This window comes from Kryptolebias marmoratus, linkage group LG13 (assembly GCF_001649575.2).
Source record: "Kryptolebias marmoratus isolate JLee-2015 linkage group LG13, ASM164957v2, whole genome shotgun sequence".
Taxonomy (NCBI): Eukaryota; Metazoa; Chordata; class Actinopteri; order Cyprinodontiformes; family Rivulidae; genus Kryptolebias; species Kryptolebias marmoratus.
This window is the reverse complement of record NC_051442.1, coordinates 6784849-6808172: the sequence shown is the minus strand read 5'-3', so window position 1 is coordinate 6808172 and position 23324 is coordinate 6784849. Positions and strand designations below refer to the sequence as shown.

Below are 23324 nucleotides of genomic sequence, written 5' to 3'. Positions count from 1 at the left end.
TTTGTTTTTAAAGTTCAAACTTTATTTCCCTTTTTGTACTAGTCATAGAAGGCAGTTATTCAGTCAGTCCACACACTGACCTCTGCATGAGTGGTGAAAGGAGAACAGATAGGAGTGTTTTTTTAAGACAGACATCCTCTGGCAGGGCTGATTTACTGCAGGAAAAAAAAAAAAAGAAAAACACAGTTTTGACCTTTCTGCTCTTGTCTGGCTCAGCGAGTGGAAAAACAGACCATTATCCTTGAACGACTCTGTCACATATGTATAAAAAAAAAGCTAAAATTGGAGGAAAGCCCAACATTTAACAATCTTCTTCAGCAAAGAGAGTTTCCAGTGCACATTTTTTGAATTCAATAACACACCATTTCTCAAAACTGGCTCTTTTTAACGGGTGAAAAATTAAATATTTCAGACATGTAAAGTTAATGGTAATGATGGACTGACAAAATGTTGTATTTGATCATTTTGTCCATTGTTTAGAATCGTTGGAGTGAGTGAAAAAGCATAAATAGCCACAGTTTGTTGCCTTTTTCCCTCTTTATGAGCTGAACAAAACAAACCTCTGTTATCTTAGACAAGCAATGACATGAGATCAACAATAAAGTGCATTATAAACAATAAAACTGTGATTTCAGAACAAAACCAAGGAAGGAAAATAAAAAGATTGGAATTACCAGTTATCAAAAGACAACCATTTTTTTTTCTCAAATCATTATTACTTAAAATCAGTTGAGATGAAGTTATTTCACCAATGTTTGGTCCAATAATGAACAGAAAAGATGAGGTAATAATTAAAACAAATTAACAAAAACAATAAGTTAACAATAAGTTAAAAAATTCAGCTACTTTTGAATTGAATAATAGAATAATAATAACAATTATAAATGTTTTCATATATTTTTAAAACAACTTTTCTTTTAACCCTCAAAATATGCAGCATGTTGGGATAGAATAAGTCTAAATTTCTATATGTGACAAATATTACAAATAAACACGTTTTGGCTTTCACAACTGTTTAACTCTAAATGTAGAAAAAAAAGATAACAAAATAACTTAAAATATAAAAAAACATGAAAGAAGAAAAATTAAAATTTAAAATCAAAAGTATTTTTTTTTCCCCATAAGTTTTAAATTTTGGTTCTGTTCTGTTTTATAAAGAATCTAACTAGAATAAAGTGGAAATTATTGTTGGAAGACAAATAAGAGAGGATCCGTTACAATAAAGACACACATTACATGTGATGTATGATGGAGATGAATGAAAAGACTGCCTGTTAGCAGAGTTAGCACAAAAAAATACCACTCTTCATGATAATCTGAGGTGAATGGGGTGGTTGTAGCGATGTAATGAGATCCCGCTGTGAGGGCCCTAAACGGAGCCATGAGGTCGGACTGATGGCAGATTCCTTTACTCCTGCTCAGGAACACGGAGAAGAAGCTTGTAAATATTTTACTCTCTGGGTAGAGTTTGCTTCACACAAGAGAAGGGAAGCGGGTGTGGTGTTGTGTTCACTTTCTCCTGTTACATTCAGCTGAAGTGGAGCCCTGCATGGCTGTTAGTGTTTAGTAAAAAGGAAGTTGTTAGTATCAAACGGTTCTGGTTAGTAAAAGAAAGCAGGAAAGTGAGAGAACCTGCAATATTTGTACGCTTGGGAAGGAGAAGGAGGGGGGAGGGATCCTTTTTTCACTTTATCTGTCGTTTGAAATTTAGCTGATAAAATTTGAGAACAATAACAAACAGACAATGCAGCTTTTAAGTTTGAATTTGGACCACGTTCGATGCAGATCTTTGCAAAATATTTACAACTTCGAAGGGCAAAATGGTGAAACAAGCATTCACCACCATTTGTCAAGCAATTCAGACTATTCAGAACATGTTGTAAAGGGCAGAAAAGGGAAAAGGGGGGTAAAGTATTCAGATTTTCCATATCATAATCCAATAGTTTTTCCAGTTATAAATTTTTCAGGTCATAAATCTCCTTTTTGCAGCTATCACCACAATAAAACAAGCAATTCATACCATTTTTGAGACGTTTATAAACTGCCAAGTACAATAACTGCTCAAGCTGCTTCAGAGAGTAAAAAATAAAATAAAAGGAAGTACTACTATACACAAAAAATATATAGGGGAAACTACAAGAAATAAATCAGATTCATGTACATATCAACAATGCATATATTACAATACAGAATATTTACTTTTTCCCCTCTGGAAATCTTGGGAAAGTGTCTGAGAGGTGGGAACAGTTAAAAAAAAAAAGAATAATAAAAAAAAGGAAACCAGAGAATCAAGTTCTTTATGTCTGCTGGCTTTTCAGAAATATTAAGGAGCAGTTTAATAATGTGTAGTTTCTTTTTTTTTTCTTAGAGATCCAGGCCAAAACAAATTGGATCAGAGAGCATCATTTTCCCCAAAGTCTTTTCTTTTTTTATCTCTGTCTACTGAAGTCTTTTACTGGAGTCCAGTGATGACATGTCAACCTGAGTGTCCATGATCCCTCTGTAGCGTCCGCACACACCAGTGTCTGCAGCACAGCTCTGTCTTATTTAAGTGTGACATCCGGAGAGCACAAGCAGTGTGTGTATGTGTGTGTGTGTGTGTGTCAGCACCATTGTGGGAGTGGTGACGGCAGGCCAGGATGAGGGACGCCGTGTCCCAAATGTTCCTTATTGTTATCTGAGCTGAGCTCAGCACTGCTCCAGCAGCTTCTGCACTTGGAGGCCCTGAGTTGGCTCGCTTTTAAAGTGGTTGCATTCGTCAAGAAGTCTCTCAAATCTGGATAATAAAGAAAAGTGGCGAGGCTGTGGGTTTGTTGTTTGTCCTCAGCATTGTTTATGAGTTTTCTGTCTGTTTATGTTCCCGCTGTGGCTGAATGATGGACTCTGCACAGCAGAGAACAGTTTCCAGGCTTTGGTTTGGAGTCCTCAAAGCATGTGTGTGTGTGTGAGTGTGTGTTTGCAATTGCATATGCATGCACGTTTATCAACTATATGTGTTGGTATATCTGTGTGCACATGTGCATCTCTAACAGAATGCTGATCTTGCAGCGTCATCCCAGAAGTTTGGAAAAAAAAATCAATCAGCATTCAGTTTTGCTCAAAAATAGATCATCCTGGGCAGCATTCTGAAAATTTCAACCACTTTTAAAAAGACAACCATAAAAGTAACAGCTGATGTGTGAGCAGATCACATCCACCAACAGCATCAGGAGTCACTGATGGAATGACACAAACAGTCAATGCTACGCACAACACGGTTTCCAGCTTGTCCAACATGTAAATAACATCCAAGTCCCAAACAAGATCTCCAAGCTGACATAAGACCTGGGAAAAAAAGACAAATATTTAAAAAGAATTCTAAACGAACAACCACATACAGGTCGACAAACTAAATCTAACATTAAAAAATGTAATGTAAATGTAAATATTTTTAAATCAGCATTATATGTTTTGTGTTTGTTTGAACGCTCCTCTGATAGGTTCTAAAATTTCTAAAAAAAAAAATCTCTAAACTGTGCAGATTTTTCTCTGTGAAACAGTTTCCAAAAACATGTTGATAGTTCTGGTTTCCTAGACACTAAATAAAAAATACATGTCTGTAAATGTGGAAAAGATGCATGCCTGGTAACAGAAAGACAAAGTGCAAAGACAGTGAGAATGAAAACAAAGAAAGAAAGAAAAAAAGCTGAACATAAATGTAAGACAGAAGCGTGTGGACCAGGGTCAAGTGATTATTACTTCTAGGCATAAAACTATTAACTAAAGCACCTGCTTTAAAAGTTCTGATGCAAAACCCTTTCAAACCAAGGTCCGGAACACAGAGGGTGGGGGGTTTGAAGAGGAAGACGGCAGGACTCACCTCTGCTACAGGACAGCCCAAAGACTTCAAGGCCAGAGGATGAAGGCGAGAGAAAAGAACAAGAACAGAAAGAGAAACTGCAGAAAGGAGGAAAAGGAAGGAAGAAATAATGTGAGCGATTTAGAGAAACATTTTGAGGTACTGTATGTTAGTAAATAGCAGGGACAAAAACACACGTTTACTGTATGAAAGATTAATCTCTGAACATCACTCATGAATGATATGATGTTTAAAAAACCTAAAGGGATAGTTTGGTCATTTTTAAAATAATTTGGAGTCAATTTTTTATCAAATATTAGTACCTTATCAGCCATGACATCAGTCACAGTTCACGGAGTATGAAGGTCAGAAGTCTTCCTCCAGGCTAGGCTAATGGCTAGCCATACAAGGGCCCGTTTTTCGAATTAATACAAATCCATTCAAAAATGACCAGACTGACCTGTTAACCCTCTAAGTTTAATTTATTGTTGCTGCTGTACACTTCAAGAGGCAGAGGCATTTTTTTAGGTTAACAGTGTGTCAAAATGAAGACCTACAACAAATTAGGATTAAAAAGTTTATTTTAATTTGTACCTAACTGCTTGGTGAAAGAATTTTTTTAATGTTTTTGTGACATCAAATTCAACTCATTTATCTGCTAGCATCGAGGTTTCTTTCACACAAATGAACAGCCGTATTACTGCTGTAAAAGGTCCACAGAAGTAATATTGAAAGGAGACATGTAGAAGTGTTGTTTGTATATTATGAGCAGCTTTTGCGTGTTTATTCCAAAAATCCTTCAGAAATATAAAAGGCTGCAGTTTTGTTGTTGAAATGTAATAATTTGTTGGCTGTTTCTGCTTCGTGTAAGTGTTTTGCTTTGCTTAATAAGTACAAATTGCTTCTTTTTTTGTATAGCAGTTGGTGTTTTCTCCACCCCTCTGCTTTGCTCACACACACAGGTGACAGTCAGTCAACTTTGCTACTAAGGTTGAGGACTTAGGAGGTGAAGTGCAGATAAAACACAAGGACAGAGTAAGTCGAAAGACTCAATTCAGCAACAAGCTTTTTAAAAGATTGGTGTGCAGCAAGAACTGACTGAATGTGAATATAAGTGTGACATATTGTACATGCACATCTAATTCTGATAAAAACATCAGTGCATGAATGAATTAATGAATGAATTGGGGTTTTTTTTGTTGTTGTTGTTGCTGTTTGTTTGATACAAGAAAGTGCATCGATCACCTTTTCCTCCAAGTCTTTAATCTGCCTCCTCTGGATTTCTGTCTTGTCCTCAAGATCACGAATCCTCTGCAATTTTTTTTTTTTAAGAGAAATCAAACATGTCAGTCCAAAGCAGCACAGAAACACCACTGTGTAATGCCAGAACCCCTGCTGTAGAGGCAGGCGCACCTGGTGGGCCTGGTGCAGCAGCTCCATCCTCTCCTGGAGGATCTGGCAGTCATACTCTCGACTCTTCCTCAGCATCTGCCTCCTCAGCTTCTCCACCGCCATCCGCAGCTCGTCCTTCTGAAGTTCGTTCAGCGGCTCGTCGTACTTTATCACCTGGTGGAAGGAGATCAACTTATATGATGGGGTCGACCTTTGGAATGCTCCGTATTACTGTTCTTATGAGCGTCTTTCAAATCAAGATGTTCACAAGATTCCCAGAAAGTTTTTAATAATTATGATTCTTTGTTTAATCCAAAAATTCCACAGTCATAAAATTAATTTGCAAGGATGTTAGGGTTTATAAAAGTAAATCATTTTTAGTCACGTCATTTTCTAAACTCGAAAAAAATCTTCTAATGCAGTTTTCATAACTTTGAGGCTGTGATGTTCTTTTGAAATGCATGTTTTGAAACAAAAAATGAAAACCTTGTCCTGCTGCAGGGCGTTGTATAACGTTGCTTCCAGCTCTTGGATTTGCTGTTGAGAGAAGAAAACAAGAGAGCGGTTATTGGTTTACTTGTCATAAATAAAACCAAAATGTAAACAACACTAAACCTGTGTCAGTATTCAGTCCACAACATGGAAACAGTATCTTCAAATAAAAATACAGCAAAAATCACCGTTGCAGTCCAAAGATTTTGGCATAATGCTGTGTTCAAACAATTCACTTCATGATTATTACCATGTAGGCTTGATCCAGGGCCTGTTTTCTGTAGTCCAGCTCCTCTTCCAGATATCCTTTCTGCTTACAGAACATCTCCTGCACACAGCGAGGAGATCACTCACAATCAGTAACAATAAATGAGAAGAAATAAATAGTTTTCTTCCTTTTTGTTACAACTCAACTATACCACGAGTCTTTATTAAATATCTAAGAGATTACTGCAACTGTAACGATATATTAAAAGTATATTTCTTCATTTTACTGTAGGACCACGATTTGTACACATAAGTTAATGCAGTACATTTATAATTTTTTAACTGTCAGAAGGAATTACATGAAATGTGCAAAGGTAAATGTGAAACCTGGTTGAGCGCTTTACCAACAGCAATCGGATCTTTTCTTGCGTCATATTGTAGATGCACTCTCTGAGTGACCATCTGGTTGCACCAGAGGTTATTCTGCTATAACTAACTGTGGTTATTATACTAAGGGTTTACTCAGTAAACAATGTGGGGGCCAGTGATCCCAGATACAGTTCAACTGATGACCAGGAGTCACAAAGATCTAACACCATCCTAAAGGAATTAAATATTTATTTTGCATGTCTGAAAAAACTGGAAATCAATAGAGTTAAAAAAAAATATCTGCTACTGCTAAAAATAGGGCTATGCAGATATTTTCATTATGTTAAATGACTAGACTAGATACAATTTTTTCAGTGAACAGATAGTTTGAATACATAATTTCATACTGTAGTATTTAAAATAAACTTCAGCAACATGTTTTTGTTTGTATTTTTTATGACCTACCATCTCGATCTCCAGGTCCATCATCTTCTGATGCAGCGCTGCCTCTGTCCCTTCTATCTGTTGGATCCACTAGAGGGCAACATGCAGCAGAACTTCAGCCGGTGCAGCCCAGAGTACTTTATTCTGACGTTAAATGATCAGCCTGATATTCCTCCTCTTACCTTTTCTGCTAGTGACAACACGGTGCTGGCCTGGATAATAGCCACTTGTTCCTCATTCCTCAAGTTCTAAATAAAAAAAAAACAGCATCTCATTTAATGGTGTGTCTGTTTTAGTTCTGCAGACTAATAAATTAGATTAAACATAAATTACCCCGTTGTCTCCGAGGATGTCGAGCAGTTTGATAAGGTCTGGTATGCACACATCCTGTAACGTAAAGAAAATAAAGGCTGATTGATGATAACTTTTCACTCTTGGATGAAAGCAAAGACCACCTATTATCTAACAGCGATAAAGCGTGAGTTGACACTTTTACACACCTTGACCCCTTCCTTCATACAGTAGATCTGCAGCGCACTGACTCCCTCAGAGAACGGATGCATCCTCAGATGGTTGAATGGAGGGGACCGCCTTTCACGCTCCTGAAGCAAGATAAAATATTTCACTGCTCAAAAAGCTACGCTCTGATCACTTTTATTTGTACAACTCAAGCAGAAAAGTGTTTAAGTGTTTGGCTGTCCTTTTGAGAAAACACAAGAACATATAAGAAAGCTCTGAATCAATGAGGGAATGAGATCAGGAGGCACTATGAAAGGTGGTTCCTTGAAGGAATGATAGGGCTTTCATTCATGAGCATTTTAAAACTGCGAACCGGTGAAGATGATTCTCGTCTTCTGTGTTTGTTATTTGCTTTTAAGTTTTTAGATATAGTAGAGGGAACATTTGAAAAGGGCTTTTTTTATCCTCTAATTTTGTTTACATCAGGAAAACCTCTTGATAAGCGCAAAATCGGGTTTTCTACGTTCAAAAATATCCCAGTCCTGTTTGAAGTCGTGAATTAAAAAAAAAAAAAAAAACAATTTTCACAGCATAGTTTAACAGCAGACACGACATCGGCAGAAACAGCTCGACGGACGAGGAAACATCGGGAATAAAACGTGAGTTTTTAGAAGATTCTGTGCAGCGGGGAAGAAGCATGAAAGGTAAGTTTTAGAAATAAAAAAGTCCAACTTTAAAACAAAAAGAATACTGTAAATGGCTGTGCTGGTGAGAAGTTGTCTCCGGTACCGTGTTTGGCACATCTTCTCCTCTGTGTTCACAAGGTGACAGCTTCAACCTTCATGAACTGCTGCCGGTTTCTGAGCTGCAGCCCAAAACTACAAAAAACTACTTCCAGCTTGATGTTAACTGGACTGACAGATGAAGGCACTTCAGAAGCCATTTCAGACACAAAGAAAAGCCATTTAGCAGCTGACAAGTAAAAAGATTTACTACTTGACATCCTTCAGCAAGGTGTGCGTGTCTGCGTGTACAGGCCGGCGTAATGAGTCATCGCTTCAATCCTGATTTTACCTTTTTTCTTAGAAAGTATTTTTCTGCTGTCAGTAGAAATTAACCAAAAGAACAGTACAATAATGATCAAAGCGCTTTTTTTTTTTTTTTTTTTACAAATTACTGACATCTGCAAAATAAATGTGAGTTTGTATTTGAACTTACCTCCAGCTCTAATATCCTGAACTCCAACAGCTCATTTTGGTCTCTGGAGTCTTGAAGCTCCTGTTGAAGCCGACTGCAGTCTGAATCCATCTTTTCCACCTGAGCAACACAGTTTCTCTGGTTAAACTAAAAACTAATTCCTACCTCTCGCTGTGCCTGCATTGGTTACTAAATAACATTTACTGCACAAACTAAGCCTGAACTCTTTAGAGAAGGGTAAAAAAAAAGTCCAACCTTTTCCAACAACTCCTGATTCCTGCGTAAGAAGAGCTGCTTCTCCTCAACCCATCTGGAGTCCTGAAACACAGATGTTTGTCACATTTAAAGCTATTTACATGAGGAACAAGTTTGAAGTCTTTAAAAAAATACTTTAAAACTGTACGAAAAAGGGATATGCTTAAAGTTGTTTACTGAAAAGGCAGTAAAATTAATTTTAATGTTGTAAAAGGGAAGGTACAACACAGTCACAACTCAACAAATTTCTGAAACAGTTGGGTTGTTAGTGTATTTATTAAAACTGAAAGGTATTTTTAATTCATTTTCTTTTTTATTTATATTTTTTAAGCTTAAGTTCTTAGTACCATTTGTATACCAGGTTTTTTTCTCAACGTGAGGTTCATTTTTAATATAACAACATAACTTTTAACTTGAGGTTTTAAATGCTGCTCTTTGGTTGAAGCTCTTCAGGAGCTACCACTGCTAACTTGTCTTTATACCCAAAAACCCAAATCTGAGCTGTCAGCGTAGATTGCTGACGCTCTGCAACTTATCTTCAAACGCATAGTTTAAGTTAGGTGTCAATGATTCTTTTGTGAACTCGCCAAACTTGACAGCTTTCAACTCTCCCGCAGGGTAAAGGCGTATACTTCAAGCAAGCGCCTTTAATTATCATGTTGGACATCTTACCTGTCCCTTCAGGGTTAGTTCCTTTTCCAAATCCTCTATTTTGGCTTTATACCTGAGAACATCAGCTTGAAGTTGCTCGTGAGCCTGAAACAACAGCAAAGCACTCTAATAAGACAGTATTTCTAAGAACAAATCAATGTTAGTTGAGTCTGTCTCTTTCAGGCTGAGAACTAGTCTGGAACAGAAAATACAAATAAGGGTTTAAGTTGTTACTTGTACAGTTTTATTACAGGAAAAGGCACCAAATTAACATCTTATTGCACCACTTTGTCGCGTTTTTTTTTTTACCTTGGCTTCAATCTCAGCATCCAGCACGCCTCCCTTCTGTTCCTGCAGCAGGGCGTAGGCTCGCTGTAACGCCTGATATTCCCTGGTCAGCTGACGGAAACGTAACTCTGACTCCTCATTGGCGATACCCTTGTTTGACACAAGCAGACGAGAGGCCAAAGGTTATGGTTTCACTGGACAAATATCACAATCGCCGCTGGTAAGTAGACAGTAATGGATTTTGATGTTTTTGGTCGAAGTTAAGGAGCTAAAACATCTTTCTGGGTCACGGGGGGAGCTGGTGTCTATCTCCAGAAGTCACTGTGAGAGAGGCGGGGTTACACCCTAAACAGGCAAGTCCATCACAGGGACACAAACAACCATTCACGCTCTCACTCACACCTACAGACAATTTAGGGTTACCAATTAAACTAACATGCAAGTTTTTGGTCAGTGGGAGGAAACCGGAGTTCCGGGGGGAAAAAAAACACACACACACATGCTCGGCGGGCAACATGCAAGCGCCACACAGAAAGGCCCCAGCCAGGGAGGCGATCCTGCAAATCAAAGCTCCTACCTCTGCCAGGTCTTCATCAGGAGTAGCCGGGGTTCTGTCCATGCGGAACGAAGCCACTGAGGATGACTCAGAATCCATAGACTCTTCGTCATACCCAAAAAACGTGTCTACAACAATGTGCCTCTGCAGAAAAAAAAAATGTTTTAAATTTTCACATTTGATCAAATTTAATGGTAATTTATCAACTTCCCTCGTTTTGGAAGTATGTCATAGTTTTTACTTCTTTATTCTTTTGTATATTAAACAAAACTAATCTTTACAGTGACATTAGTACCTGTGACATTCTGCTCTTCATCAGGGAACCTTCCTGAGGTATTGCTCTCATTTACCATCTAGTTAAATTTGTAGATTTGTAATAACGTTATTAAAATACTTGTATTGTAAAGGACAGAGTCTCTTTACCTTGATTGGCCTGGAACTTCTTTTATGCCTTTTCTTCCTGAGTAGCTTTTCACGATCCTGGAAGGACACAATAAAAAAACATGATGACACATTAATAACATGACAAAGTGATGTAAACGATCCCATAATTTGCTTTTTCCAATAACGTTTGATGCTTTGTGATTGAAATTACTTATATTACTTAAATATTGTTTTGTTTTGCATTTTCTCCCTTTGTGTGAAATGTATTTTTTTTTTACTTTGTTTCCAGATTTGGTGAATGTTCAGTAAGAGCATCTACAGGTAGTTTCGTTCCTCCATAACAGCTTTTTTTCACACTGGTGTGCTTGTCCCTCTGCATTTAGTGGAGGAATTCCGACCATTGTGAAAGGTTTTATTTCATTAAATAGTAAAAGATAGGCACTATGTTAACTGGTTCCCTGTTTTCTTAGCTAAAATAGAGAAAACGGTAATAATCTATCTTTCAAGCACAGAATTATATTAACGATACAATTTGCAAATCCTAGTTCAGCTATTTGTAACTATAATAATTAATCATAAAATTAAATTAAGAAGGCAAAAAAAAGAAAACTGTTCCCAAGTAAGATTAAGATAAGAAAAACTATTAACACAAACATGATATTGAGTATTTATTTGTATTTCTTTATTTGCATAAGAGTCATCAGACTTTTTGACTGTTTACTACAATAGTCTGGTCGAAGAGTTTAAGTGTTGAAGAAAATAAAGTTGTCGACAAAGTTTATAAAAAAAGATGTCTCTGTCACCTTTTGTTTTGAGAACTTGTGTGTGTAAACATTGAAAGTTGGTTTGTTGAAGTGAAGAGCAACAGTGAATCTGAACACCATCCTAATATGAATTAATATATTTCTTATTTCAGTGTAAATAGGACCTTAAATCAGAAATATGTTGTTGTGACAGTGTGTTTCGCCTCGGTGACCTTTGCATCGAAGGGCTGCTCAATCACAAAGGGTTTATTTATAATCCACGACACAAAACTTTAAAAGACACAGAAAAGCAAATGTTTAAAAAAAGCAACAAATGTCAAGTTTGAACAAACGCACCCTTGTCAGTTCATCGATCATACTCTGTTGCTCCAGGACCTGAAGTTTTAGAAAAGCTATCTCCTGGTCATCGTGGGCTTGGTCCAGGTCATTCAGGGACTTCAGCTTCTTCAGGGGAGGATGGGAGCTTATCCTCTCCTTCTGCACATAAACACACACAGAGAAATCAGCTGCTAATCAGCTTATAGATACAGTGTGCTGATAGCTGGGACTTTGTTCGGACCATTTCAAGGTTTTCTTTTGTCAGACTCTTCAGTTTCTCCTCCAGTTTCTGGATTGTCTGGGTTAAATCATCATTCCTCTTATTCAGCAGCTTGTTCTTTTCCAGCAGGGGCTTGCACTGCTTTTCTGACTCCCGAACTCGCTTCAGCTGTTGGGAGAGAAACGTTTGTATTAAACAGTGCCCGAACAAAGCGAAAACCGAGAAACTGACGCCAGGAGATTTTGTATCTAATTTCTGTCTGGGATTGCCTATTTTTTCTTTAGGAAATGATTTGTGTGTACCAGTTCATTTCTCTCATCAACCAACAGCGAGTTGCGGTCCTCCAACTTGCGAATGGTTGAGTTGAGTTCAGCAACACGCCTCTGATTTCTCCTCATGTCCTGAAACGAACAAAAATAACAACAATTTCCCAATCAACCGATTAGTTTTATTGCAAATCCATTATCACACCGTTAACACAAAACCACCCCTTTTATTTCACTTAGAGTATAAAAGGAATTAGTATTTTGTAGGAAAAAAAAGCAGTGAGGATGTATTTGACAGCTGACAGCGTGGCGTCATTACATCATAAACCATATACAGCAACCAATCAGCCACTCCCTCCCAAAACTTGTTAGAATTAATTTAAAGGTTTTATTACTTACTTGCATACATTGTGCACCATTTTGTCTGGCTGATTTGTTTGATCCTCTTTTGCCAACTTTAGCTTTATAATCATCTAACACAACTTTCCAGTTTATTCCCACTAAATTTACTGGAGGCTTTAGAGATCCTCCTTTTATACAACAAATTTTAAGCTGATATCACAAAAACAGATAATCTTATCTTTTTTGTCATTTAAATGAAGTTTAAGTTGTTGTTTCTATTTGATTTATTTTGTTTGGCTTTTTCTTTTTACTTTTATGTGATTTTTCATTAAGTCTGTTTCCTTCTTTGTGGCACTGAACCATTGTGTCTTAGTAATTGTAACTTAGGAATAAAAAAATTACCCCAGATTTGCTTGTATGTTTAAAATAAATCCAATTCTCCCAGGTATTTGGTCTACTTACAGGGCTCCCACAGTGCTCCGCTCCATCTCCAGCTCTGCCTGGGATCTCTCGTTTCGGGCTTCCCAGGCCGCACTCAGCCTCCTTGACAAGGAAAAGCTGCTCATCCAAGGCATCCTTTTGAAGTTGCAGCTTCTGTAAGCAGCCCGCTGTCGACTCCAATTCCTTCTCCAGCGCAAAAATTGTGCGGCTTTTAGATTTGATTTCATCAACCTAACATGAAGAAGGAGAAGGGAATGTTTGTTAAAATAAAATACTGACAGGATTTCACCTGCTTTGACTGAAGAATGACGTGTTTAAGTTCAGAAAATGTTTACGTTTTTGCAGTTCTCAGTTTGTTGCTCAGAATTCCCCGTTATGTATGACTGTGCCTACCAGTCTGCGGATGTCCTTCTCACAGTCCCACTTGATCTTGGAGATTTGTTCCTGATGCTGCTGGTGTTCAACCCGCAGGTCTCCAGCCTTCATCTTGTCCGCCTGGATCATGTTGCTCAGAGCTTCATCGGTCTGCTTCTTCGCAGCCTTCAGCTCTCCGATCTCCTGCAGGAGCTTCACCCTCTCCTGGTCAAAGAAGCGACGCGCGTCCTCTTTTGCTTCAAGAGTCAGCGCTGTGCGCACCTGGAGAGGAAACCGCATCAGGAGGCAAGGTACTGAAGACTGATGCAGTTTTGTAACATTTTCACAAACATAACTTTGTTTTTGTCTCATACACTAGCTTCACTTCTCTAAGTTACCCTTACCTTTTCTCCACTACCATCCCGCATGGCGCTGAGGGCCGCTTTCAGCCGCTGGTTCTCCTGATCTTTGATTTTGGCGTGGCGGGCCAGCTCCTGCTCGTGCTGCCGGGTCAGGTTTTCCCTGAGAGCCTGCAGCTCCTTCTGCTTTTCCTCGTGCCACTTGGCTCGCTGCTCCGTTAGCATGGCGGTGTGCCGATGCTGCTCCTGCTCTCGCGCCCGCTTCACCTCCTGCACCTTGTCGCGCTCCAGCTTGCTCACCTTTTGGAAAAGAGCGACAGGGGAAAAAAATTAAGTGAGTTGTGTAACTTGACTTAACTGTTCAAATATCTCAAAAACATTTCTGAATACCTTGCATTTTTCTTGGTGTAGCTCTATCTGAATATCAGTCAGCTTGGACCTGAGATCTTCATTGGCGGCCTGTAAGGCAGAAATGAGCGCTTCGGGCTTCTCGCCCTTCGTACGGCTTTTCTTAGCCATTGATTAAAACTCTAGAGAGGCTCTTCTGATGCTTTCATTGAGACTTCAGAGAAACTTTCCAAGATTTCCAGATCCTCCTCCTCCTCATTCTCCTGTTAAACTCAAGGGCTAAGGGAAAACAGAAGAAACAAAAGGGAGACATAATGAGATTTTTACAAATACAAAAAAAAAAACTTTTCTACATATTCACAAACCTAAATTTCTCAAGGAGAGACGTAGCTTAACTTACAACCATAAACCCATTTAAAAAGTGTCATTGATTCTAATTTAAGCCAGAAAGTTGGTAAAAAAAATTGTAAACAGGTTTTTGCATATACTCAGATGTACACAAAAGTTAAAATCTTTGACTAGTTTATGGCTCTAACTTCTAAACTGAAACATTACCAAAGTTATTGCAGCTCATTCTGAGCAGAAGAATGAGTGGCTCAGATATTACAGTAATCTATTTAAAATTTGGAGACACATGTCACTTAAGACTACAAATGTCAGACATCATCGTGTAACCCTAAGAATCATTGGGATTCAACCACATGAAGCTAAGTTTAACAGCTGTTTTAGTACCACATGGTAAAGAGCAACATTATGGGCATAAAAAGATGTTCATGGGTAATCTGAAGATTTTTAACTTGGAATAAGCTTAAATACTGATGAATAAATGCAGGGTGTAAAAAAAATATGAGTACAAAATGTTTAACTTCATTTTCTGGGTTAAATTCTGTAGATTCCTTTATTTTCTTGGGTAATTTAGTCCAATATGGTTACTGGTTTTGAAGTAAAGTGTTGATTTAACTTTATACTAACTGAGGAGTGTTTGCACTGAATAGTATCCTGTCATACTGAAACGTGTTACCAACATTTGGTGTTTCCTATAGGCTTTGTGAGGTAAATGCTGCTTTCATAAATGATGCACTGAGCATGTGCTCACCACAGGTCTAAGGTACAGAGGAAGAAAGAAGGGAGAACACACACACACAATTAGCATCCAAGTTGCTGCCAGTTAAATATGAGTGTTTTTCTTTTTTCAGCTGCAGATTTGAATTTGGTAAATTTCTATCAGAGGAAAGCCCTTCAACTACTTCTTAGTAGAGAGGAAAAAAACAGCAGCAGGTAAGAGGAGAGATTAGTGATATCCTTAGGCCAAGGCGAGAGTTGGCAGTGTGCAGGCAGGTCCCGGAGCAGCATGTTTACAACGACCACTTCATGTTGAACGAGCAGAGATTTTACAACCTGTTGGCCTGTTGGGACGAGCTGCGTGGAAACTTACAGAACTCCGTAAGACCTTGGGATTGTCTCGCAACAACTGGTGTTGAAACTCCAGTTTGACTGCGTGAGAGCCCACCTGATTGGACACGCTGAGGTATCGCCACATAAGGCGATGTTAAACTCGTATCAACTTCCGTGCAACGCACATGGATAAGAAACGTGAACCCGATCTGTTCCATCATTATGAAAAAAACCCCACAGGAATTGGTTTGGACACTTATGGCATCTTATGTAAAAGCAGCTTTGAGAGAGATGTTCACTCAGCCACAAAACTCCCCTAAAGCCAAGCTGATGGCATCTGTGGAACCCAAGTGTAATCCACAAACATCCCACCAAGACTGTCATTCTGATAGCGCACTAAGAAACACATTACTGAAGATGTACACACAAAATGGACGAATACTTCTATGATCAAAAGGGTAACGACACGACTAAGATGGAGATGAAAGACAAGTTTTGTGATCTTTTAAATTAGTCTTTCATCGTTTTTTAAATTTTTATTGGAAAATTCTAATTATACATCCATGGATCTGTAAACCACAGACTTGTGTGCTGCCAAGACGATTTATAGAGTCAATCAGCAGACAGATGACATAACAAGATTTTGAGTTGCATATTATAGAAGCTGTTATTACGTGAAGTCTGGATAGCCTCTTTGGTCTGAACCATTTCGGGATCTTTTTAAAGTTTTTTTTTCAGCTCAGTGTTCCCTTAAAACAGTCTCTTCAATAGATGAGTAGAAAAAGGGAGGAGCTCATTCCAAGGTTGGGGTAAAAGTTGGTTAAAATCAAGTTTGAAGCAATAACTTCAATGATTTATTGACTTTGTTGTAATTAACTCACTAAAGCAATAACTTTAAATATATGTATTTTTTTGTAACTTAAACTATAATCTAATGATTTATAGAAGAACTTCTGGAAACATCTTGAAGAAATAAGTATTTGGTTGATTTCACTTGTGTGCTTGCTTCGGAATGTACAAAGAAAAAAAAGCTTCACATGCTCTTTTTTTCATATTAACATAGAAAATAGTTAAAATTATAGTTTCACCTAATCAACATAAAATAATGCAACGTCTTGGTGTCATTACTTTAGTCAGTTTAAAATTTACCTGGTCATGCTTAACCATAACATGTACAAACATGACTGAGCTTATGGGAAACAAGACAGTGATAGTGGAAATAATAATTCCCAGATAAATTGCCTATGTTCAACTTGAACCAGGTGACTACATGAACATCATGAAAAGCCAATTATAATTCACCATAATCACTAATGCTGTATTAACCTAGATTTTGTCCATAGAGGCCAGATACTGTTATGAAGGCTTGGTAGGATATGAATTTGCAATGATTCTGAGTCAGTCTGATTACTGTCACAGTCCATTTACAGCCACCAGGAAACAGTTTGCTGGTTAAACAGAATCATGAACACAATCATCCCAAGCATGGGTAAACTCTGAGCACCACAGCTGGAAGTAACTGCTGTCCACCCCATTCTGACTTTTGTTTCTCTTTTAAAACATATTTTTTAGCATTACTTTTTGGGGTACTGAACAGATTATTTCTGTGGGGAAATTAAGTTGTTTTACTATTTTGTTCCCTTAGAGTTGAGTAAGTACCCATCAACAGTAATTATCTTTAACTCCTCTTTTTTATTATTTCTACTTCTTCCTGGAATAATCATGCTCAAAATGACATTCTTTCTTTCAAATGCCTAATTGAGCAGAGAGATAGCTATGATAAAGAAATATATGTTTAATTTAAGAGGGGATTTTCCCAAAGCCTACAACTTTGCAAATAGTAGACTATTTAACACAGTAGTCCCAAACACTTGTCCTCAGCGCCCATTGTTCTGCATGTTTTAGATGTTTTCCTGCTGATTTAAATTACTGAAATACATTCCACAAACTCATTGCTTCCTTTTAAATTCCTTTGGATTACTAAATCATTGTATGTTTCTTCTTTATGATGTTACTGTAACTTAGAATGAAGACATTTCTCCCTCCTGATGTATTGTATAGTTGCTGACCAACACAGAGTCCGAGATGGTTAAATATCACCAGTTTGAAAGTGTCTGTTAGTTTGACTTTCAGACGCTCATTTCACATCTTCCTGTTTAACATCACTCCACCCAACCACTAGATTTTGACTTTTTGTGCCCTCTGTAAGAGACTTCATCTCACGCCCCACTGTGACAGCTCTGACATGCTCAACTGTATAATTGCTTTTTCAGCGTGTAAGTAAAGTGAACATGCCATGTACTGCAAACTTCGTTGTTCCTCTAATGATATTTAAGCCTAACAGCATTTTGTTTTCTTAAAATCTGTCATGTAGGCTTCACAAAGGATTTATGCATAACTATGTATCTTTGACATGTATCAAATCTCTAAATTGCACAGCATTCACAGTCATTTTTTGCAGTGTTCTATCCATTATGACTTTTTTTGCATTCTAAAGTCCTGTAAGCAACCACTTTTTCCAGCTTTGTGGACTACATACTAATTCTTTAATGACGTTACTGCTTATAGAGAATAAAGTCGAAAGATCATTTAATTTTTAAATATATGCTACCACACTCTATGAGACCAATTCCAAAGAACTCTGAGGCACATTTACTCCACACCTGGTCAGACCTAAATTCAAAAGTTTCCTAAGGCTCCAAATCATTCAGTGACTAAAGGCAAAAGAAGCCCCCAAATTGCCTCAAAAGCAAGGAAGATACTAATAGGTTTTGAAGAATGCATGATAAATTGTGGCCTAAAGAAATCCAAAAAATGTCGGAAAGCTTTTGATAATTTTGTAAGATGTTTCTTGGCCCAAAGAAAACAGGTGTATGTCTGGAATCAATTCAGTCTGGGCAGGCTTCCCTTAGGCAAGTTCTACAACAGACACATGGCGTGTGTGTTCTGTGTGAATTTCTGAACTGCTGTGTCAATTTATTTACTGCACTGTCTGTGCAGTCGATCTACACACCACATCCCTGACATTTAGATCACTCTTGAGAAAAACTGGCGATACAGTGAAACTCTAGATGGCAGCTGAGACATGCGTGTCAAACAGCCTGTGTGGATGCTGTAATCTGTTAACATGGAAGCCAAAAAAAAAGCATGCAATGTTCTGTACACTCAACATGCATGCCACGCTGCTGGTGTAAAGCCAGCCCTTTGGTTTCAGCGTGATTCTTAATTTAATGCCTCAGGGAAGCGTTTTGCTGCAAAATAAACAAAGGAAATTTTTGAATAATTAAACAACTACGGAAATGGGGGATATATATATATATATATATTTTTTTTTTTTTTTTACTATTAAACGTGTAAATTTAAGTTATTTTCTCAATAAAATTATGTTACTCAGTAGGACTACTGTTCAGAAACTTAAAAAATACTCCAAGGAGAACACTATATCGAGTGAGTGGACTCTTGATATTTAAAAAATTGAATACAAGGGTAGTGCTGAAACTAACAGAACGTATGTTCTAATATAAAATGTTGACTAAAACAGTGTATGGCTGAGAAAACAAATCAAATTCAAAGAGAAAATAATCTTACAGTGTAGAGCTGTTAGACATTTGCTGAACAGAATGACCCATATTGGTTTTTCTCTGCTTTGAATCTGTGCAGGCACTGATGTACCAGTGTGAGTTAGAGTGTCTTAAATACTACAACATGAAGCCCACTGGCACCATGACCCACTTTTGACTCTCCACACGTTAAATAGGGTGTTGCTGGTGGATTTTCCAGACAGTCTTGGCTTTGCGCCTCATAATGCGGAGTGTGTCGAAATTGTGCTTTTTTCCTAGTGGAGTGTGTGTTTAAAATCTGCTTCTACTGACTGGGTTATTTGCATATTTTCAACAAAGCAAGACAGGCGATAGCTACTGAAAGTGGGTTGCTGAACTGGTGGCAATAGCTCTGTTTATCCAAATTTGTTAACTGACAAAAATGTTCAAGGTAGGCCTAATTTCATACAGGTTCACTGATCTTAACGAGGGTTGCATAATTACTTACCACAATGTTGAATATCAAACAAAAAAAAACAAACTGCAAGAGCAGTGCAAGAAAAGATCATATCTGAACAGTGTTATAGAGTATATCTTAAAAAGAGCACAGCTTAGAGTAGCATTTCCTTCCATATGTGATATAAAGTCATTTGTACAACAAGACAAATCAATGTCAATGTTACAAAGATAGCATTAACTTATGAAAACTGTCAACAGATATGATGAGAATATCACCAAAAACATAACAATATGAGATGGTTACCAAAGAGGTAGTAAAAGTGGTGCTTTTTCTTGGCATAAACCCATACTGCTGCTCACAAATAGTCACCTCTTTTCTAAGTCTGGCTTCCTTTCCTGGATCTTCATTATGTGGCTTATTAACTGTATTCCACTGTAGTTGCTACAAGTCTGTACATCACCCTTGTTTTTAAGAACTGGCACCAGTACACTTCTCCTCTATTCCTTAGGCATTTTCTCACTCTCAAAAATGACATTGAATAATTGCGTCAAAAATATCACTGCCATCTCGCCTAGACATTTCCATACCTCCATCAGATCCAACTGCCTTCCTCTTCTTCATTCTTATCAAAGCTTTCCAAACATCATCATCACTAACATTTTCCATTTCCTAGTCTACAGTTTCTATGACCTCTACTCTTCTTTCCTTTTTTATTCTTTTCATCCATTAGTTCCTCAAAGTACTCCTTCCATCTCCTAACCTGCTGCACATCCTTTCCAGCCTGATCCATCTGTCTTGCCAGTCGATACAAGTACTTCTCTCCGTCCTTTGAGTCCAGTCTCATCATGCACCTTGTGTTTTGCCTTTGCTCTCTCCCTTTTTGCCCTATGTTGCATCCCCCTATACTCCTGTCTACTCTCTTCAATCCTCTCACTGTCCCATTTCTTCCTGGCTTACCTTTTCCCCTGCATAACTTCCTGCACTTCACTAATCCACCACCAGGTTTCCTTATCATCTTTTCTCTGTCCAGTTGACACATCAAGTACCTTCCTACCTGTCTCTCTAAACACTGTTGCTGTAGCAGCCCAGTCATCTGGAGCCGCTGTGGCTCAGTGGTTAAAGTAGTTGTCCTTCAATGAGATGTGATCTAAAGCACTGATTAGACTCTAAATATTGATTTATTCAGATTAACTCTGTAGATTTAGTAGAGTGGAGTGTGGATAGTTAACTGAGGGCACAGATTGTGTTAAAAAGTGCTTTGAGTGGCCTGGTAGGCTAGAAAGGTGCGATATATAAGTACAGTCTATTTACCACCTAGAGCCTTTAACAGCTCCTTTCTGAACTCTACAAAATTCTTCCTTCCTCAACTTTCACCATTTGGTCCTCTTCTCTGCCTTACTCTTTTCCTCTTCTTCACCACAGCAGACATCCTACACACCGCCATCTGATGCTGTCTGACCACACTTTCCCCTTCCACAAACTTGCAGTCCACAATCTCCCTCAGTCAATGTTGGAGGAGTAACACTGCGTCATTTTCCAGGCAGTGGATGACAGATGTCAGAAAGTCCGATAAAAGAACAAACAAACAGAGGAAAGCTGGCCACCTGAGTTTTGTTACATGTTCAATGTTTTGTTCTGTGGTTTATTTAGTAGTTCTTCGCACATCTGGTATACCTCGCCTCTCAGTTGAGTGGATTCTAATCGCAAACTTAGACAGGCAGATTCCTTCAGTGATTTCATGTCCATGTGTTCCTAAATGCTCCACCAAATGTCACATCCAGTTTTATCTTTCTGGCTTGGTCTTTTTGCAGAGAACTCACTCCTACATTTCAGGACTGCTTCCTGTTAATCCTTGTTATGCAACAGCATCAGCAACAGACTAATGCAAGGATTCCATCGATAGAAATGAACAACTTAAGTCTAATCAGTCTGGGATGCTGTTGTGATGTAAGATGATTTGGCATGAATGAAGTCAATGCTCTTTTTTTAAATCATACTTTAGTTCAGGCCAAAAGTGTCCGTGAATTACAGGCTATTGTTAAAAACAGAACAGGAAACTACAGAGAACTGGACAACATTCACATTTAATACATGATTTGTGGTTTTAGTTGGTAGATTTGGCTCTTGTTTGACTCCCATTTTAAAATTGAGTTTGGCTTCACTTTAGTGTAAGCTTTATCTACCATGATCAATAATGTGCAAAGGATTATTTATTAAATTGCTGATGGTTATAACTGATCTAAGATAATGCTTCTAAACAAACAAAAAAATAAATAAAAATGCTGTTAATGTTGTAATGGTATGTGAATGTTTTAATCACCTGCCACTGAGTCAGCTCTGTTTGTCTGTTACCAGACTATATTTGACGGATTTCAATAAAACTCTCAGAAACTAATTACTGGCTGTACATCTACATACATATTACCTTTTGGAGCCATTTCAGCTCAAGATGACTTTAGCCAAAATAAAAAAAGGTACATATTTTACATATATTGAGCTAAAATTCAGTGTGGCAGTAGCTGACAGTCATTCACAACACATACTCCAAGAAGTTAAAGCTCATTCAAGATATATCACATGAGATATGCAGCTTTTGCATCACATTCTTGCTGTATGTTGTCATATCCTACACAATCTATAAACACTGGACTTGTGGACAGTCACTGGCATGCATCGGTGACGACCCTGAACCGACAGGGTGACGCTCTCCCTCCCAGCTCAGCAGGGTATTATTTTATTTTTCTTATTTTCTTTTAAATCAGACCAATGTATCACCCTGAGATAGGGTGAGAAGGCCCTGCCAGTGACAGGGGACCAGACCAGCATCCTCTTGCAGCATCACTGCAGCATCCTCTCTGGTGATGCTCAGTAATGTGGGGTAATCGGTCGAGCAGAGATAGTACAGCCATAAATGATGCCTGATTTTCCAAGTGATCGAAATTAGGAAAGCAGTAACAGTTGGCGCGTCTTCTGCGCAGCAAATGTGGCTAAATAAAGGCAGAAGTAAACATAGATGGTATCGATGCAGGAAGAAGGATCAGCTTGGCCGTAAGAAGCCTTCCTATCATCATCATCATCATCATCATCATCAGGGCTTCCTGGTGTGTAGGCCTCCGACATGCAGGCTAAAGCACCGCTCTGCGGCCAACCCGGACCCGCTTGTCCCCCCCTTCATGCAACCATATGCGGTTTCGGTGTCTATAGCAGCAGGGTCGCCTGAGCCGAGGCTCGTTAAAATCGGCCCGTCTTCGTTATATTTGCCGCTAAGACGCGTCTGACTCCAACCAGCAGGCCCGCTAGTCCCAGTAACTCCCAGATCAGCCGAGGATAAAAACTAACAAGCAGGGAGGGGGGGGGGGGAATTTCAGTGACTCACCTCCTGATGAATCCCGATCAGGTGTGACATCCTAAGAAAACTCGATCCATGGTGTTTTCTCCTTTCGATCATATGTTTTGCTCGCTCGCCCCCTTCCTCCACCACCACCACCACCTCGGCTGTGATGTCTGGATCAGCAGCAGCTCGTACAATGAAGCAGTGATGGCCGGTGGTGATGATGCTGGGAGCCCCGCCCTCCTCTCCGTGCAGCCAGGATGAGCTCACTGATTCACGGTCCGACAGCTTCCTCCACGAGCTCCGAGCACACACACACACACACTTCTCCCGGCTGATTGTTTGGACACGTCATATTATGTCAAATAATGAAGAGGCACAGTTGAATTATCCATGTTTGATCAGGGGATTACACTACAGTAATCCTCCAGCAGACCAATGATTCCCAAAGTCGGGGTCGGGACCCCAATGTGGGTCAAGCAACACCAAGTATGGGGTCCTTAGATAATCTCCAGATATCAACCTACAACTAAAACCCAGTTTTTATGATATATTTACACCATAATTGTCACAGAGAATTGAAATGCAAGTCGTTTAATGGTTTAAAAAATAGCTAAATGGATGCTAAGACTGTTTGTGTTGTTATTATGCCCTT

General features: G+C 38.6%; 1 protein-coding gene across 2 annotated transcripts; it reads right to left on the bottom strand.

Moving 5' to 3' along the window:
* Nucleotides 1-2316: 2316 nt before the first annotated feature.
* On the bottom strand, nucleotides 2317-22870 carry jakmip2 (janus kinase and microtubule interacting protein 2). Of its 2 annotated transcripts, XM_017421333.3 has the most exons (24): nucleotides 22715-22870; nucleotides 13987-14223; nucleotides 13642-13896; nucleotides 13277-13519; nucleotides 12905-13114; nucleotides 12137-12235; nucleotides 11856-12002; nucleotides 11633-11773; nucleotides 10572-10628; nucleotides 10170-10292; nucleotides 9614-9742; nucleotides 9326-9409; nucleotides 8654-8716; nucleotides 8420-8518; nucleotides 7243-7344; nucleotides 7076-7129; nucleotides 6925-6990; nucleotides 6764-6832; nucleotides 5973-6050; nucleotides 5717-5767; nucleotides 5252-5404; nucleotides 5084-5149; nucleotides 3860-3936; nucleotides 3214-3324 (listed from the first exon to the last, which is right to left on the bottom strand). In XM_017421333.3, exons 2-23 carry the CDS (start codon nucleotides 14113-14115, stop codon nucleotides 3886-3888), a joined length of 2469 nt encoding a protein of 822 aa, XP_017276822.1. In that variant the 5' UTR covers nucleotides 14116-14223; nucleotides 22715-22870; the 3' UTR covers nucleotides 3214-3324; nucleotides 3860-3885. The 2 variants fall into 2 exon arrangements, with proteins under 2 accessions (XP_037834825.1, XP_017276822.1); XM_037978897.1 differs by lacking the exon at nucleotides 3860-3936 and having other exon boundaries at nucleotides 2317-3324.
* Between the last annotated feature and the right edge of the window lie 454 nt (nucleotides 22871-23324).

What these genes read in the sequence shown, in the direction of transcription:
- jakmip2 (XM_037978897.1), bottom strand. Translation starts at nt 14,115, where the DNA reads ATGGCTAAGAAAAGCCGTACGAAGGGCGAGAAGCCCGAAGCGCTCATT. An exon ending in ATCAGGAGTTGTTGGAAAAG is followed by an intron (nt 8,519 to 8,653) that starts GTTGGACTTTTT and finishes TGTGTTGCTCAG; the next exon opens with GTGGAAAAGATGGATTCAGA. An exon ending in ACGCCCTGCAGCAGGACAAG is followed by an intron (nt 5,405 to 5,716) that starts GTTTTCATTTTT and finishes TCCTTCCACCAG; the next exon opens with GTGATAAAGTACGACGAGCC.